Source organism: Borostomias antarcticus, assembly GCF_949987555.1.
Source record: "Borostomias antarcticus genome assembly, chromosome: 19".
Lineage (NCBI taxonomy): Eukaryota > Metazoa > Chordata > Actinopteri > Stomiiformes > Stomiidae > Borostomias > Borostomias antarcticus.
In genome coordinates, this window is record NC_140252.1 from 13869850 (window position 1) to 13885143 (window position 15294).

Below are 15294 nucleotides of genomic sequence, written 5' to 3' on the forward strand. Positions count from 1 at the left end.
TTATGCATACTAGTATACATCCAAGCAACTGTACTCTGTGTCTTAAATAGCCAAACCATACTTGGAGCGAGATGCGCAAAGAGTGAAAATTGGCTTCCGCTGAATGTTGGTTATAAAGATAGAGGAACTTTATTGCAGACACGCAGGTCCATATAAAACATTATATTTGCACAGTAGGCAGGTCCATATAAAACATTATATTTGCACAGTAGGCTATTATTTCTTTCACTTTATTATTTGCATCATTCTTTGTGGACCAATGTTGGAATAAATTTGCCTTCGAACGTTATTGCCCTCTCTGACATCCGCGGTCTTTATGTGAAATCTAGTTTTAGCCTACTGAAACATTACAGGCTATAGGCTATCCTACTCTTCTTCAATTAAACAAAATAAATCACATTGATATCTTTGCTAAGTAATAAGCTGTAAGGACAGGCTGAACTACTGTTTTGCACTGGAAAACAAAGGAGAGTGTGTGACAGCCCTGCGCAACGCGTGCAAATTGGCTGCCGCTGAGTAGTTGGGAAACATCAAGAATAGTCATGCATCTTAGCTTGCAGAGTTTGAGAAACATCCTCAATTTTTCTAAATAGCACTTGTTGTAGAAACTTGGGAATCCTGTTTTTAGACTAGTCATATAATCGGTTACAAAACCACCGTCTAGTCATCAGTGAAAATAGTTGCTGCGCACATCCCTAGTCGGAACTAGGCTATGCATGTTGTGTGTTGTTGTAATATCTAAATCTCTTCATTTCGCTAAGCAAGCATTTAAGATCCTGACTGTGAAATAACAGATTTAGGGGCCTAGGCTACATTACAAAAACAGGACAAGATGTAGGCTACAAATTTAATTAATTTAATTTAGCCTATTCGGCCATAAAAGGCTCAGCTTTCTTCTTTTTTACAATTATTTTTAAGTTATATAGGCCTACTACAAAGAACGAAAAAATAACGTTATTAACCGGTTTTAAAGATTTCAAATTAACGTTTCTGTTCTGGAACAATTAAAGACCATTTCGTTTTCGTTCCTGTTTCTGTTCCTCGTAAAATACCGTTCGTTTTCGGTTTTCGTTTCCGTTCCTTGAACCGGTTCGGAGCCTTGCTTAAAAGTGGAAGCCCCTGTAAGCCCGAGCATTAAATCGGCCTTGACAGGGGCAGGTAGTCAGAATCGAAACTGAGAAGGGAGTCAATTGGATAGCCATATAGGGAATACTTAAGGTATAGGGGATATTAATGTATAGGGGATATTAATGTATAGGGGATATTAGGCTGAACTGACTCAAGAGTGAGATATGGGGAATTGAGGGCAAATTGGAACTGAGCCGAGAGTGAGGAGGTACAGTGCTGTATATACTGTAGGCACTAGAGGCCGAAATGGAACTGATCCAAGAGCGAGGAGGTACAGTATACGCACTAGAGAGAGGCTGATATGGAACTGAGCCAAGAGTGAGGAACAGTAGAGGGACTAGAGAGACTGATATGGAACTGAGCCAAGGGTGAGGAACAGTATAGCACCAGTGGCTGATATGGAACTGAGCCAAGAGTGAGGAACAGTATAACACCAGAGACTGATATGGAACTGAGCCAAGAGTGAGGAACAGTATAGCACCAGTGGCTGATATGGAACTGAGCCAAGAGTGAGGAACAGTATAGCACCAGAGACTGATATGGAACTGAGCCAAGAGTGAGGAACAGTATAGCACCAGAGACTGATATGGAACTGAGCCAAGAGTGAGGAACAGTATAACACCAGAGACTGATATGGAACTGAGCCAAGAGTGAGGAACAGTATAGCACAAGAGGCTGATATGGAACTGAACCGAGATCAAGGTATACGTTCTGGTAGTGAAAATGGACCCATGGACAGAGCGGAGGTCCACTTGCCTGTGGTAGAAGGCGGCCCCGGTCAATACCATGGAGTACTCGTTGGTCCACTTGGAGGTGTAGCCCCAGCTGGCCTTGGCGCCGTCCCAGTAGTGGCTCCGGGCCGGGTAGCCCACGATCCGCTCAGGGAAACTCCTCCACACGCTGAAGGCAAAGTCCACCTTTGGAGCAGGGGGAGAGAGAGAGGGGAGAGAGAGAGAGGAGAGAGAGAGAGAAAGGGGAGAAAAAGAGAGAGGAGAGAAGAAATAGTGGGTGAGAGAAAGAGAGAGAGGAGACAACTTAGGAGACTAAGAGAAAATGAAAATCCCTAATAGAACACACACACGCGTACACACACACACACACACACACACACGAACGCACACACACACACGCACACTCACAAACTGGCCCTTGCTGCTGGGCAAAGGAAAAAAAGAATGACGCAGGACAGAGAGCAAGACAGACAAATAGAACGACAGACACTTATTGATCCCCGGGAGGACATTGTTGGACACAAGACAGAGGGCCGCGAGGGCCCGGTCTTTAGACTAATCCAAGCGCTCCCAGTTTCTGTCACGATCTGTGTTCGAGCAATGATCTGCGTGTACAATTAGTGCAGGAGCTTTAGGCCACTAAGGTCTGAGCAAAAGGTTGAAAGATGTTTCTGTTTAAACACCCAGCCCCCTGATTGATAGACCAGTTAGGATCCACAACTCAAACTCAACTTAAAAAAGATTTATGGCGTCATGCTAATTATGTTGGCTTGAGGAATTAGGCCCCGTGATAGTGTGATGGCGCTGGATCTATCTGCCTGACAGGCTGCGCATAATGGTGAGACAGAGGTGGGCGTCCATCTGCCTAACAGGCCGTGATTGGCTGCATTCCGTATATGTCACTATTAATTATGGATCGGTATCGGGGATAGGAATTAAATCTGCAAAGGAGAAGAGAAGAAAGAGAGAGGAGATGAGAGGAGGAGAGAGGAAGTAGGAGAGGAGAACGTGCCTGCAGAGCATGTGTACTAGTATACAGCATCTCACGGGATGCAGCTCATCACACAGAATATGCTAGATGGCTTTTGGTAGAACGTGTCTCATCCCGTCAACAGACAGAGATCGAGTAGAGATGTACGTATGAAGACATCCATGGCGTCCCTGTTGACATTAGCGTGAGCATTAGGAGCCTGTGATGTGCTCTGAGACTGCGATTCTCTCCATGTCGGGACGAGTCAGACAGAACTCCATTAGCTGTGCTGCCGTCCGGATCTAAAAGCCCATCAACTCCCACCATTAGAATCAGGGTAAGACTCGATTCTAGTGAAATGTCTTGGGTTGTACTGCTGGCCAATGGTCCAAACACTGTACTGTACAGCCCGTAGTCTGTGAAATGATGTTATACTCACTGACAGGGTCCCTCGAGATGACTCGACTGTCTGTTTAAACCATAATCGGTGTCTGTTGTTCCTATAGGACGCAAAACCTTCTTAGAGTGTGTGTGTGTGTGTGTTTGTGTGTGTGTGCGTGTGTCTTGGAGAAACATTCATATTCTCTGTCTGGCGTATCCTCTTTCTCCTCTCAAAGAAACGTAATCAGAGGATTAATGAGTTGAAACAATGCAATTATGAACTCTGTCTAGTCAATGTTCCATGGATTTGGTTTAATATGAAAAGTCCTATTTAATATGCTCTATCTCTCTTTCACTCTCTTTCACTCACACACACGCACACACACACACAAGCTCATATACACATATATCAGCTCTTTTCAGCTAATGCTCTCTGTGTTTAAAAGGATGATCACGCCAACAGATTATTAAGAAGACGAGGGATTTGCTCTGACTGGCTTCGGAATCCACCCGACAAAAGGCATGTAAATGAGCTCCTCCGTATTTCATGCAAGGGCCTCATAAGAGTTCAGTGACACAAACCCAGTAATGTTGCAACACTATAAAACTTAAGTGGATCCTCGCTTCCATTAATAAAATATCACAGGTGTGAATCATATATGGGCAGCTCTATTACATGCTAGGCAGCACAATACATTATACATAGGTCTTTCCTCACGAAGATCTTCTGGGAACTTTGGAAGTGTGTTTGTGTGTGTGTGTGTGTGTGTGTGTGGGGGGGGGGGGGGTAAGAGAGAGATAGAGAGAGGGACAGAGGCATGTACTGATTTTACTTACTCCCAGGTTGAAGCACCTTTATTGAGCACGGACGGTGAATTTATCCAGTGTTCATTCTAGGCTCCGGCTGATGCAACATGTGAATGATGAGAGGTGCAGACGCGTGTCGAATTTAAAATACTTTGAGTGATTCTATGGTTCCTCCTGTAGTGTCAGGTGGGGTGAGTTTGTACTTTTGGAGTTGTTTCATTGGTTCTATGACACCAGGCCAAGATCAATTAAGCACAGATCAAATAAAAGGATTTGTAGTAACTATGTGAGCGTCATCCTCATCATCATCACCGTCATCTTCATCATCATCATCATCATCATCATCATCATCATCATCATCATTATGGATGCTGGACATCTTTGGCTGCTCACCCCTCCTAGAGCCCCCCTCTATTTGTGTTACCTCAGATTTCTGTCTACAGGAGCCGGAGAAAAAAATGAGCCGGTCTGGCAGTTTTCTCCTTTTCAAACGAGGTGAGACTTAATCATAGTGTAACTTCACGGTTTGACAGTCTAATGATCATAAGGCGCTTTGCTGCAGTCTGAGGGAGAGAAGTCATACGTTTCACAAACCTCCTGATTGCCTGAAACAATTCAGGCTATCATTGCGCTCCCCTACACACATGTATGTGCAGGCACACACACACACACACAAACACACACGGAAACCGCACACCAAGGTTATAATAGTTTTGCTTTTTTCATTAGTTTTTATTTTTATATCGTTTTAACTTTTTGTTTTCAATTTCAGTTTAGTTTTGATTAGTTTTAAAGCAGGTTTGCTAGTTTCGTTTCGTTTTTATTTTTTGAAAATGCTTAGTTTTAGTTTCGTTTTTATTAGTTTCAGTATTAGTTTTAGTTTTTTATTCTTCTGTGCAAGCCTTGTGAGACCATCCTGATCTCGTGAGTTCACGTTGTTTCACTCCGTGTGAAACAAACCATCTGGACCACGTCAGGTTACTTCTGCGCAGGGGCACAGCTAAAAAACATGGAGGATAGATTTCATATCCACCCAAAATACTAGGCTTATGTATGAAATGAAAAAGACTAAAACTAAGGACATTTTCTCAATAATTGTAGTTTATTTTAGTTAGTTTTGTAAACACACAATACAGTTTTAGTTAGTTATCGTTTTTCTGTAAAGTCTAGTTTTTATTTTTATTTCAGTTAACTAAAATGTTTTTTCACACCTAGTTTTCGTTTTTTTGTTAGTTTTCGTTAACTATAATAACCTTGCCGCACACACACACACACACACACACACACACACACACACACACACACACACACACACACACACACACAAGCACACACACACACACACAAACACACACGGAAACCACACACACACACACACACACACACACACACACACACACACACACACACACACTCCTGGCCAGTTTGTGAGCGCATGCCTCTAGACTTGACATTGTGGTAGTTGTAAGAATGAGCAGCGAGGACGTTTTACTGAAGTGAAATCAGATAATGAGGGAGACAGCGAGAGAGAGAGAGAGAGAGAGAGAGAGAGAGAGAGAGAGAGAGTCCATTGGGAGGCAGGCTTGACTGGGCAGCTCGTCTTGACTCAATAACGTAATGTGAATGATTTACCTTTAAAAGCTGCAATCAATTCCAGTTCGGTGGAGGAGAGCTGGCTCGCTATGAACTGTGTTGGGATGTTACATGGAGTGTCAATGACATCATCAATATTGAAAATAGATTACAAAATATGTACAATTGATAATATCAATATCTATCTAAGATGTTCAAGTCATTAATGAGAGAATCATTGAGAATGATTAATGAGTTGATGACTTACTATATATTTTCTCCCAGACACATCAATGGAGAACCCCGTTGGCTGATTAAATTAAGTGAGGGTACAGCCTGTAAATCGTTAATTGTAACAGCGTCTTAGAACCAGTGAATACTAGGGTGCCTGTTATGAGTCTTCCTAGATTGTTCCTTTAAGAATTGTTACCCTGTAACATTAATGTGTGATTAGATTCTGCGGGAAAAAGCAATTAAAAACAGCTTTAGCGCATTGCTGATTCTGCAGTGTGCAAATGATATACAGGGACTAATTGAATACCAGAAAAGAGAATCAGAGAATTAGAATGAACTGAAGGGCTGCACAGGGACTCACCAGATTGTGTAGGGACATGACAGCATATTGTAAACACTTAACAAAGTTTCTTTGGATCGAGGGCGTAGGAGTGAGTTTGACATGGGGATGGGGGGGGGCAGGGGGGGGTGTGGGGGGCACATTTGATTGGGGGGTTGCACGGCAATGTTTATTTATAATTTTTACATTAACCACCTGCAGTCGATATTGACTAGTGTTATGCTCAAGTCTTACATAATATTCAATATGCAATATACAAGGTGGATGCAAGCCAAGGCAATCAACTAGGCCAAGGGTGCCCAACCAGTTGGACTGATACCAAGTCGATCGCGAGCATTGTAGGAAAAAATATATATATATTTTTTTGTATCATGTGTTCCTGCCTGTGCATCCTACCAGTCACTTCATCGCATCAAAAAACAAAACAAAACAAAAAAACTCTGGGCCTATGCTAGCCTGAATCAGTTGTCTGGGCGTGTGTGTGACTGGAAGTTGATCGCTGTCAATCAGTCAAGGTCAACATTAGCTAGTTGACGAAGCGCTAGTAACATCAACATGGCAGAGAGCTAAAGAGAAAAAAACTACAACTTTTCCCCAGAATGGGAGGAGCATTATTTTTTTGTTTATTCACACTCGAAGCCTGTTTGTTTCATCTGCAATGCAACCGTTGAGTTAGCAAAGAAGGACAATCTGGAGCAACATTTCAAGATGGTACACACGCGCTATGAGAAGGATTTCCCTGCGAAGACGTTCTACACACTGCAAAAGTTCGGGTATTGAAGACACAGCTAGCAGCTCAGCAGTCCATCTTCACCAAACCCAAGACCTGGGGTAAGACCGCAACTATAGCTTCCTATCGCGTCAGCCACGTTCTTACCAAACACAAGAAGTCGTTCAAGGACGGCAAAATTGTGAAAGAAGTGTTTCTCGAGGCTGCGGATAGCCTTTTCAACGACTTTAAGAATAAAACGGAGATTGTGAAGGCCATTAAGGACGTACAACTATCCCGGACTACTACTACAAGGCGATGCGAGGGAATGGCTGTGGATGTGGAGGAAGTAGAAGGCTTTTGACTTCGACTCAAGAAGGCTATTGACGCATATGAGTGCTTTTCTCTCCAATTCGACTGATTATGCACAGTTGTGTTTTTTTTTCCGAATGGTTTTTGGAGACATGAGTGCCAAGGAAGAGCTACACACCATTTTGCCATTGAAAGGACACGCCAGAGGTGAAGATATTTTCAATGCTTTCATGGAATTTGTTGACCAGAGAGAATTACCCCTCTTCAAGCTCATCTCAATCACAACTGATGATGCTTCAGCCATGGTAGGCCGCACCAGTGGGTTCATTGCGAATTGGGTTCATGCAAAAAAAGTGAATCTCTCCCGGATATTCTGAATTATCATTGTATAATTCACTAGCAAGGGCTGTGTGGGAAGATTGCAAATATGAAAGAAGTGATGGATGTTACGATGAAGTTTGTGTGTTCCGTTCGGGCCTGCAGAGAAGGCTATTCCGTGCTCACTTAAAGGACAACGACGCCGAGGCAGGCTTGTTGCTGCACATGGATGTAAGCTGGCTAGGCAGAGGTACATCTTTGGCCAGATTCACAGAGCTGTTGCCTGAAATCAAGGATTTCCCGAAGCTTTCCAAACATGTGGAGTACCATGCAAAGCTAGAGGACCACCAGTGGTTTTTAGATGTAGCTTTCCTCACCGATCTCACTGGCGAACTCAATGAGCTTAATTTGGAGCTGCAGGGTAAGGATTAAGATGTGATCAACGTGATGAGTTCAGTGAACACGTTTAAAAGCAAGCTACAGCTGATGTCAAGGAGGCTTTCCTCTCATGCAGGCAGAACTGCGATGTCAGGGTAAAGACGTCACACAGCTTGACAGTGCACTTTATGAGGAGCAAGTTCAGAGCATCTCGTCAGTTTGAGAAGCGTTTTACTGACTTTGCATCCATCGAGCCTGTTGCCAACTATATGTGATATCCATTTGGTGCAAGTATTGATGTGGGTGACGTTGCCTCCAAAGTCCATCAGTGTTCGAGATGGATCGCTCTGCTGTTGAAGACGAAATTATGACATTGCAGAATGACATTGAGATTAAAGCCAGGGCTACATCAGCAAAACCTGGTGAACATGGAGTGTTCTGGAACCTACTGGTGGAAGAAAAGTATCCCCACCTCAGAAGATGTACCTTGCACCTGACAGCACTTTTTGGATCAACCTATTTGTGCGAGTCTGCTTTCTCTCACATGATAATCATTAAGTCTAAGTAGAGATCTACAATGACTGATGACCACCTTGCAGCCTGCCTACGCCTAGCAACCAGCTCCTACTGCCCTGACTACGATAAACTAGCTGCCTCCTCCCAGTGCCTGGTCTTCCACTAAGGTACAGAAATGCATTTATTTCCTCTTTTCAATCTTAGAGATCTACCTGTTTTGTATCTGGTGTACTTTTCTGTTTGTTGGGTGCATATTGAATACATAGGCCAGTAATGGCTATGGCTCCCTATGAGGATTGGCAACTGTGTGTGTGCGTGTGTGTGTGTGTGTGTGTGTGTGTGTGTGTGTGTGAGAGAGAGAGAGAGAGTGTGTGTGTGTGCATGTGCATGTGTGTGTGTGTGTGTGTGTGTGTGTGTGTGTGTGTGTGAGAGAGAGAGAGAGAGAGAGAGAGAGAGAGATAGAGATCAAGTGGCTGTGTGACAAAGAGAAAGAAAGTGTAATGGGAGTTTACTATGCAGGCTGGGAACTGTGTGTGTGTGTGTGTCTGTGTCTGTTGCATGCGTGTGTGCGTTTGCGATGTTGAAACTGAACTGGTAGATCTCGGCAGGCTGTCTTTTTAAAAGTGTTGGTTCAAAAAAGGTTGGGCACCCCTGAACTAGCCCATATATGCTTTGCACACACCAAGGCTAATTCGTTAACAATAAGGCCACAACCACGCAACAACGATGCACTGAATCCACACAGCACACTCGCCTACCTGACACGCACACACTCAAACCCGACGCACGCGCGTTCGCTGAAAAGTTTCAAATTTACTTTATTTTTCTCCACGGGAGGGTCCCACTAATACCCCCAGCTTCCTGTAGATGAGATTGGAAACGAGCTTTGGAGATGAGCAGCATTCTGTTTGGTGCTCAGTCAACCTGAGAGGTCCAATCCCACATCTCCCACCTACCCAACACCCCTCAGGTTTCACCATGTTCCCAGGGGTCTGTTGGAAGCCTAGGGGTTGATAGAATATGATAGGCTAACTCATTGGCTGACAGAATTCTAAATGCAAGGAGCAAGTCTAAATTGGCCAGGATAGTCAGTGCAGCTGGCAAAGTAATAGGATGACAGCAGAAGCAGCTGGACGCTCTATACGAATCAGCCGCAAGCAGGAAGGCTCTGGCTATAGTTCATGATCTGGGCCACCCTCTCCACAGATCGAGATGCACCCCTCTGGTTGGCGATATAGAATCCCCGTGACAAAGAGGAACATATATAGGAGGTCATTTAGAGCGGGTCGTCCAATGATCATAGGGTCGGCGGTTCGAAACCCGCCTCCTCCTGTCCACATGTCGAAGTGTCCTTGGGCAAGACACTGAACCCCAAATTTGCTCCCAATGAGCAGGCTAGCACCTTGCATGGCGGCTGCCGCCATTGGTGTGTGAATGGGTGAATGAGAGGCCTTCATTGTAAAGCGCTTTGTATAAAAGCGCTATATAAGTGCAGTCCATTTACCATTACCATTTACCATAGTGCGATCAGCCTCCTCAATAAATGGGTAACAGAGATGTATGCTGTACTGTACTTCTATCTGTAATTATTGTGAGATGTGAGTGAGTATGCTGCTTTTATGTTCTCTTATTACTGTACCCTCTGATGAGACCAAAGACACATTTCCAACACTGTTTGGACAATAAAGTTACATCTTATATTATTATATTATTTGACAGCGCCCCTCATTGGACGACAAATATGACAGCCTACCTCATTCGTCGAGAGGACAGAGTCCTCATCCAGACTGAGGACAGCGTCTGTGAGGATGACATCATGAGGGAAGAAACGACTGCTCATCGTCTGGGGGAGGGAGAGAGAGAGAGAGAGAGAGAGAGAGAGAAGAAGAGGGAGGCAGGGAGAGGCAGAGAGAGTTTAAGTTAAAACACACCTGTATTATGCCTATATCGTGCACACAAATTAATATTTTGTGGCCACGAGTTAACCAAATCGTGGGAATGAGATAACCAAAACGTGGGAACGAATTATATCTTGTGCCCACGCAATAGTATTTTGAGCACACAACGTAGTAAAACATGGCCAGGAGATATATATTTTTTCTTTCTATGTCACCAGAAGGGCTCCGTAATACACAACTGAATTTCTTCCCTCCAATCTATTAACCTGAACTGCTTCGCATAACTATCTGGAAAGTTTCCATTGGAAACGGTTTGGAAAAGCACAGGCACTTTCAAAACTATAGCTTGCCAGATGATTAAATGAACCATCTGTCTATCAGTCTGTCACGCGCAGACTTCAACCGCTCCTCACACCTAAACCTGCCCAGGTGTATGTATTTCAAATTCCTCAGAACCAACGTTGATTGGCGAGATTGTTTTCCGAGCCGGCCCAAACGGATCTCGATGAAGACTGATTTGCAAGAGAAACAGAATGTGAACGAGATCAGGATGGTCTCACGAGGCTAGTTAGCTATGGACCTTCCTAGAGGAAGTAGAGTAGAGTAGCTATGTGCACATCCAAGGTCATCAGGCAAAATATCTTTATTTATTTTTTGCTCGATGAAGGCCCTGTTGGGTTGAAACGTTGCTACAGCTGAATAGTAAAGGACTGAGAGGGAGCTGTAATCCAGTGTGCATTTATCAATTTCCTCCATAGGAAGGACATTCTTTATTCTGCTATCGTACTTAAACCCGCTCCTCCAGTGCTGGCCTGCAGGTCTCATACTCACAGAAGGACTGGTCATTACAAACAGGAAATGTCCGCCCTGAAGATGAGATGGACTGTAGACATGGGTCTGCAGAGGGATGGGTGAAGGACAGGGACACCATTCAGAGCTCAGAACAGCCTTCAGTAACAACAACATCTCGTTATTTATTTATTTCATCCCACCTGTTCTATCCCTGAGATCTATTATTGACAGGATAGAGCCCTGGTACAGAGTACACATACTTTTTATGTGACTATGGCCATTCCCTGTCCACTTGCTCTCTAGCTGCCCGTCTCTATTTGAAATGACTGATGGCTGATCTTTTCCCCACGGCTCCCGGAGAGGACCCCTGCCATCCTCGTGTCCAGCTCCGCCCCACGATGTGTCGCCAGCTGTCCCTATCAAGTCATCACCCCCCGCCCCCCCCCCCCCCCCACACACACACCCTTTCTTGGCTCTCTACATTTTGTTTCTCCACTTCTGCTTATCGGCTTTACCTAATTTACTCTATATTCTTTAGGAGCCTGTCTGCCAAGTGCTAGTCTGACTCAACGGGTGTAGGTTTTGGCAATAAACCTCGTCATTCATTGTCACACTGCCCAATCAATGGCGAGACTGGCGACGCAAATTAATCTGATTCGGGCCGAGAGATTCTCTCGGCACCAATCAGATTCGATCCAGACTATTAAGCAAGAGCACCGTCGCTGCGTCCGGGGCTGGCTCCGCCCAAGACGACTGTGATTGGTTTAAAGAAATACTGCGTTTTTCCCCCCCCTATTGCAGAATGGTAATATGTCCAGCCAGACCTGTCTCCGGCGCTGGCACAGCGTAAACAAAGTGTGGAGATAGGTCTGGCTATGCGAGACTAGCCAAGTGCTAATTGTGCCTTGTTATGTGATACACTTAAATATCCTATTATGGACTACAGGGATAGCTAACACATAATGGCCTACCATGTAGGCAACATCTCTGTAACTATTTATCCACTCTAATGGCTTTTTTATGAAGTATTTGGCCCACGTTTGCTGCTCTGTAAATGTTCCTAGCCAATAGTTCTAAACACTTTCCAGGAGCCTTCTCCATCATCTTGTTGAGAGAATAATTTTTACAGCTGTTTGCTTCCCTCTGGAAAATATAGGGGTAGCATCTGTGCCCACCCCCCCTTTGCTCTCTGTAAAGTACATTGTGTCTGTATGAAATTCACTATACAAATACAGTTTGATTTGATTTGATTTTCTCTCCCTCTCTCTTTCTCTCTCTTTTTCACAGACATCCAGTACACAAACTTTCTCTCTCTCCATCTATTTCTACAGCATGCCACACACACACACACACACACACACACACACACACGCACACACACACACACACACACACACACACACACACACGCACACACACACACACACACACACCCACAAACCTTCTCTCTCTCTCTCTCTCTCTCTCTCTCTCTCTCTCTCCATACAGTAGCTGGTGCTGTAGCTACAGTAGGCTGGCTGCTGTACAGCTCAGTGTGTGTGTTTTTCACTGAGCTGTGAGTCTGTCCTCTGGTGTTAAGCTGAACACTCGTCTGAGGAAGTGAACTGTCAACTGCCGCAGCCTGAGAGGCCTGTCACTATAATCCGCTTCACAGTCTCCTTGGGAGGCCACACACACACACACACACACACACACACACACACACACACACACACACACACACACACACACATTCCCCCGCACACACATGTGCACGCACACGCTTATGCACGCCTACACACGTGCTCAGGCCCCCCTCTCCCTAACTCTCCTAGGGACGCCTAATAGCTGCAGGGGTTAATGTACCTAGCATCTCCCTGCTCCCAACTCACTGGCCGCCTCATCCATCAAAACCGGAGGTTTATCGACAGGTGGGTGTTGCCGTGGAGATTAGCCTTCAGGTCGCCTAGCGACTCCGGATCAAGAGGGCGTGGCTGGGTATCGACAGGAGGCGCTATGATTGGACGGTGGATGACTGCAGAATGTCTGGCTCCAGTGCTGCCTAATGGCCCGTATCTGAAGGCCCCCCATACGGCTGTATTAACCTGTCCCCCTCCTCTCTGTACAGCTGTATTTCTAGCCTGCCCCTGCCCCGCCCCCCATGTCAGGCGTGTCTTAAGTGAATCAGGGTCTGGAGAATCAAATCAAATCACGCTTCATTTATACGGCGCGTTTCATACACAAAGGCAACACAAATGCGCTTCAGTCCGGAGCCACTCAAGCACGCAAGCCTCCCCTCAATAACAATGTTAGTTAAAGGGATATTCTGGAATTTTTGAACTAGGGCCTCAGTTTTGACTTACCTATGATGTTTTAGACTGATGGAGATCATTTTCAGTTAATTCCATGTTGTAGATAGCTTTGGGTCATTCCTAGCCCTTCTCAGGAACTGTGAGTGCGCTGATGATGTAACATCTGCTACCACAGTCCTTTCTACCACCATAGGACATTTTGACTTTTAAATAGTCGCCAAGTTGGTGGCGCTTGGCGCTCATATTTAAAAGTGTCAAATAAACATTTTAAAGCCACTCACCAAAGCAGAAACGCCAATTCTAACAAACGATAGGGTTTGAAAGCTCGGCGCTACTGTTAAGTGATCTTTTAAGCCAGTTTTTGTGGCATCGTCATTATTTTTCGAGGTAGTGTTCTTCAACTGCCATACAACTCCGCATAGCAGACAGCGCCCCATCTGGTCGGAAATCCTCGAAACTACCTCGCAAAATAATGATAAAAATAAGACTACGTCATCAGCGCACTCACACTTCCTGAAAAGGGGTAGGTCATTCCAATTTCCACTGGTGGCTAATGCTAGTGCAACACAATGAAGTCACGTTAGCCTGTCCAAAAAAAACCCCCAAACACCCAAAGCGCAACCAAAAACAAAAAAGCAAAGTCTCTCTGGGATTCTTTTATGCTCCATCAGTCAAAAACATCATAGGGAAGTCTAAAATGAGGCCATAGTTAAAACATTCCGGAATATCCCTTTAAACACTCCCGACTGTAAATCCCTCGCATCTATCACAGCGCATGAATACCCGGCCGATCTCCTGCCCGCTCAGACCCCACCAGGCTCATACAACACTGTATCCGGGGGTGGGGTGGGGGTCCAGGTCTCTAGTATCTTCATGGGACCGTCCTAACACCACTCTGCATATCTCCGCGTTAACCCCGCGCGTGACCGCTACAGTGCGTGTGGCCCGGGGTACGGAAGGGCCGGTGTAATGAGACTGTCCCGGCGCTGATCCATTAGGGCGGGTGGAGGTTTTTCACTGAGCCGTGGGTCTAATTATGTTATTGACTGGTAACCAGAGAGGAGAGTTATGTGTGAAAGCAGAAAGAGGAGGGAGGAGGAGGGAACAGAGGATCGCAGAACTGGGGCAGACTTCACACAGCGTCCGACAGCTGGGATCCCATAATACTATCCGAGGGTAAATAATATTTGTACATTTTATTTTACCTTTATTTTACCAGGTTAGTCCCATAACATCTCTGTAACTACGTATCTACTCTATCTACTCTATTGGTAGTGTTATGTTATGTGTTGATATTGTTGTTTTTTTGCTTCCCTATGGGAAATTAGGCGGAGGATATCTATGCGCCCCCCTTTTCTCTCTGTAAAGCGCATTGTGTTTCCCCTGTGTATGAACTATGCTGTATAAATAACGTTTGATTTGATTTGATTGAGATCAATGATCTCTTTTACAAGGGAGACCGGGCCAAAATAAAAAATGACAGACAAAAACAACTATAACCACCAGGGACACCAAAGGAAAAGTGTCAGAATGTTGGATGAATGAATCTCAGAAGAATGAATCTCTTATTGTGGGAATGTGCCTCAGCCTCATATCCATCCTGCTGAGTCCCAGGTGTGTATGAGTGTGTGAATCTGTGTGTCTCTTTGCGTATATGAAGTCAACGACGCAAATTCAGCCGAGGCACGTACGTCACGGCCGGGGGGTCAGCAGAGGTTAATCAGTCACGCATGACGCAGCACCAGCTGACTGTAGCTGTCATAGCATTGGTCAGCTCACTAGAGCGCATGTATTTAAGCTGTCAAAACATGTCATTGTTCGCGCTTGCCTTTACTGCTGGTTGTGCATTGCATGCTCGCCCCACCTCCTCCCCTGCTCCTCCTGCGTATGTCGATGTCATCTGTTGTCATCGTTGCT

General features: G+C 45.0%; 1 protein-coding gene across 1 annotated transcript in view; it reads right to left on the reverse strand.

Moving 5' to 3' along the window:
- LOC311322155 (exostosin-1) overlaps window positions 1–15294 on the reverse strand; it is a gene marked incomplete at both ends in the record, with an annotated part of 164917 nt that overhangs the window by 6017 nt on the left and 143606 nt on the right. Inside the window, 2 exons of the mRNA XM_084454192.1 lie at window positions 1885–2045; window positions 10150–10239. Of these exons, the coding sequence (XP_084310318.1) occupies window positions 1885–2045; window positions 10150–10239 (251 nt within the window). The remainder of the gene's footprint in view (window positions 1–1884; window positions 2046–10149; window positions 10240–15294) is intronic.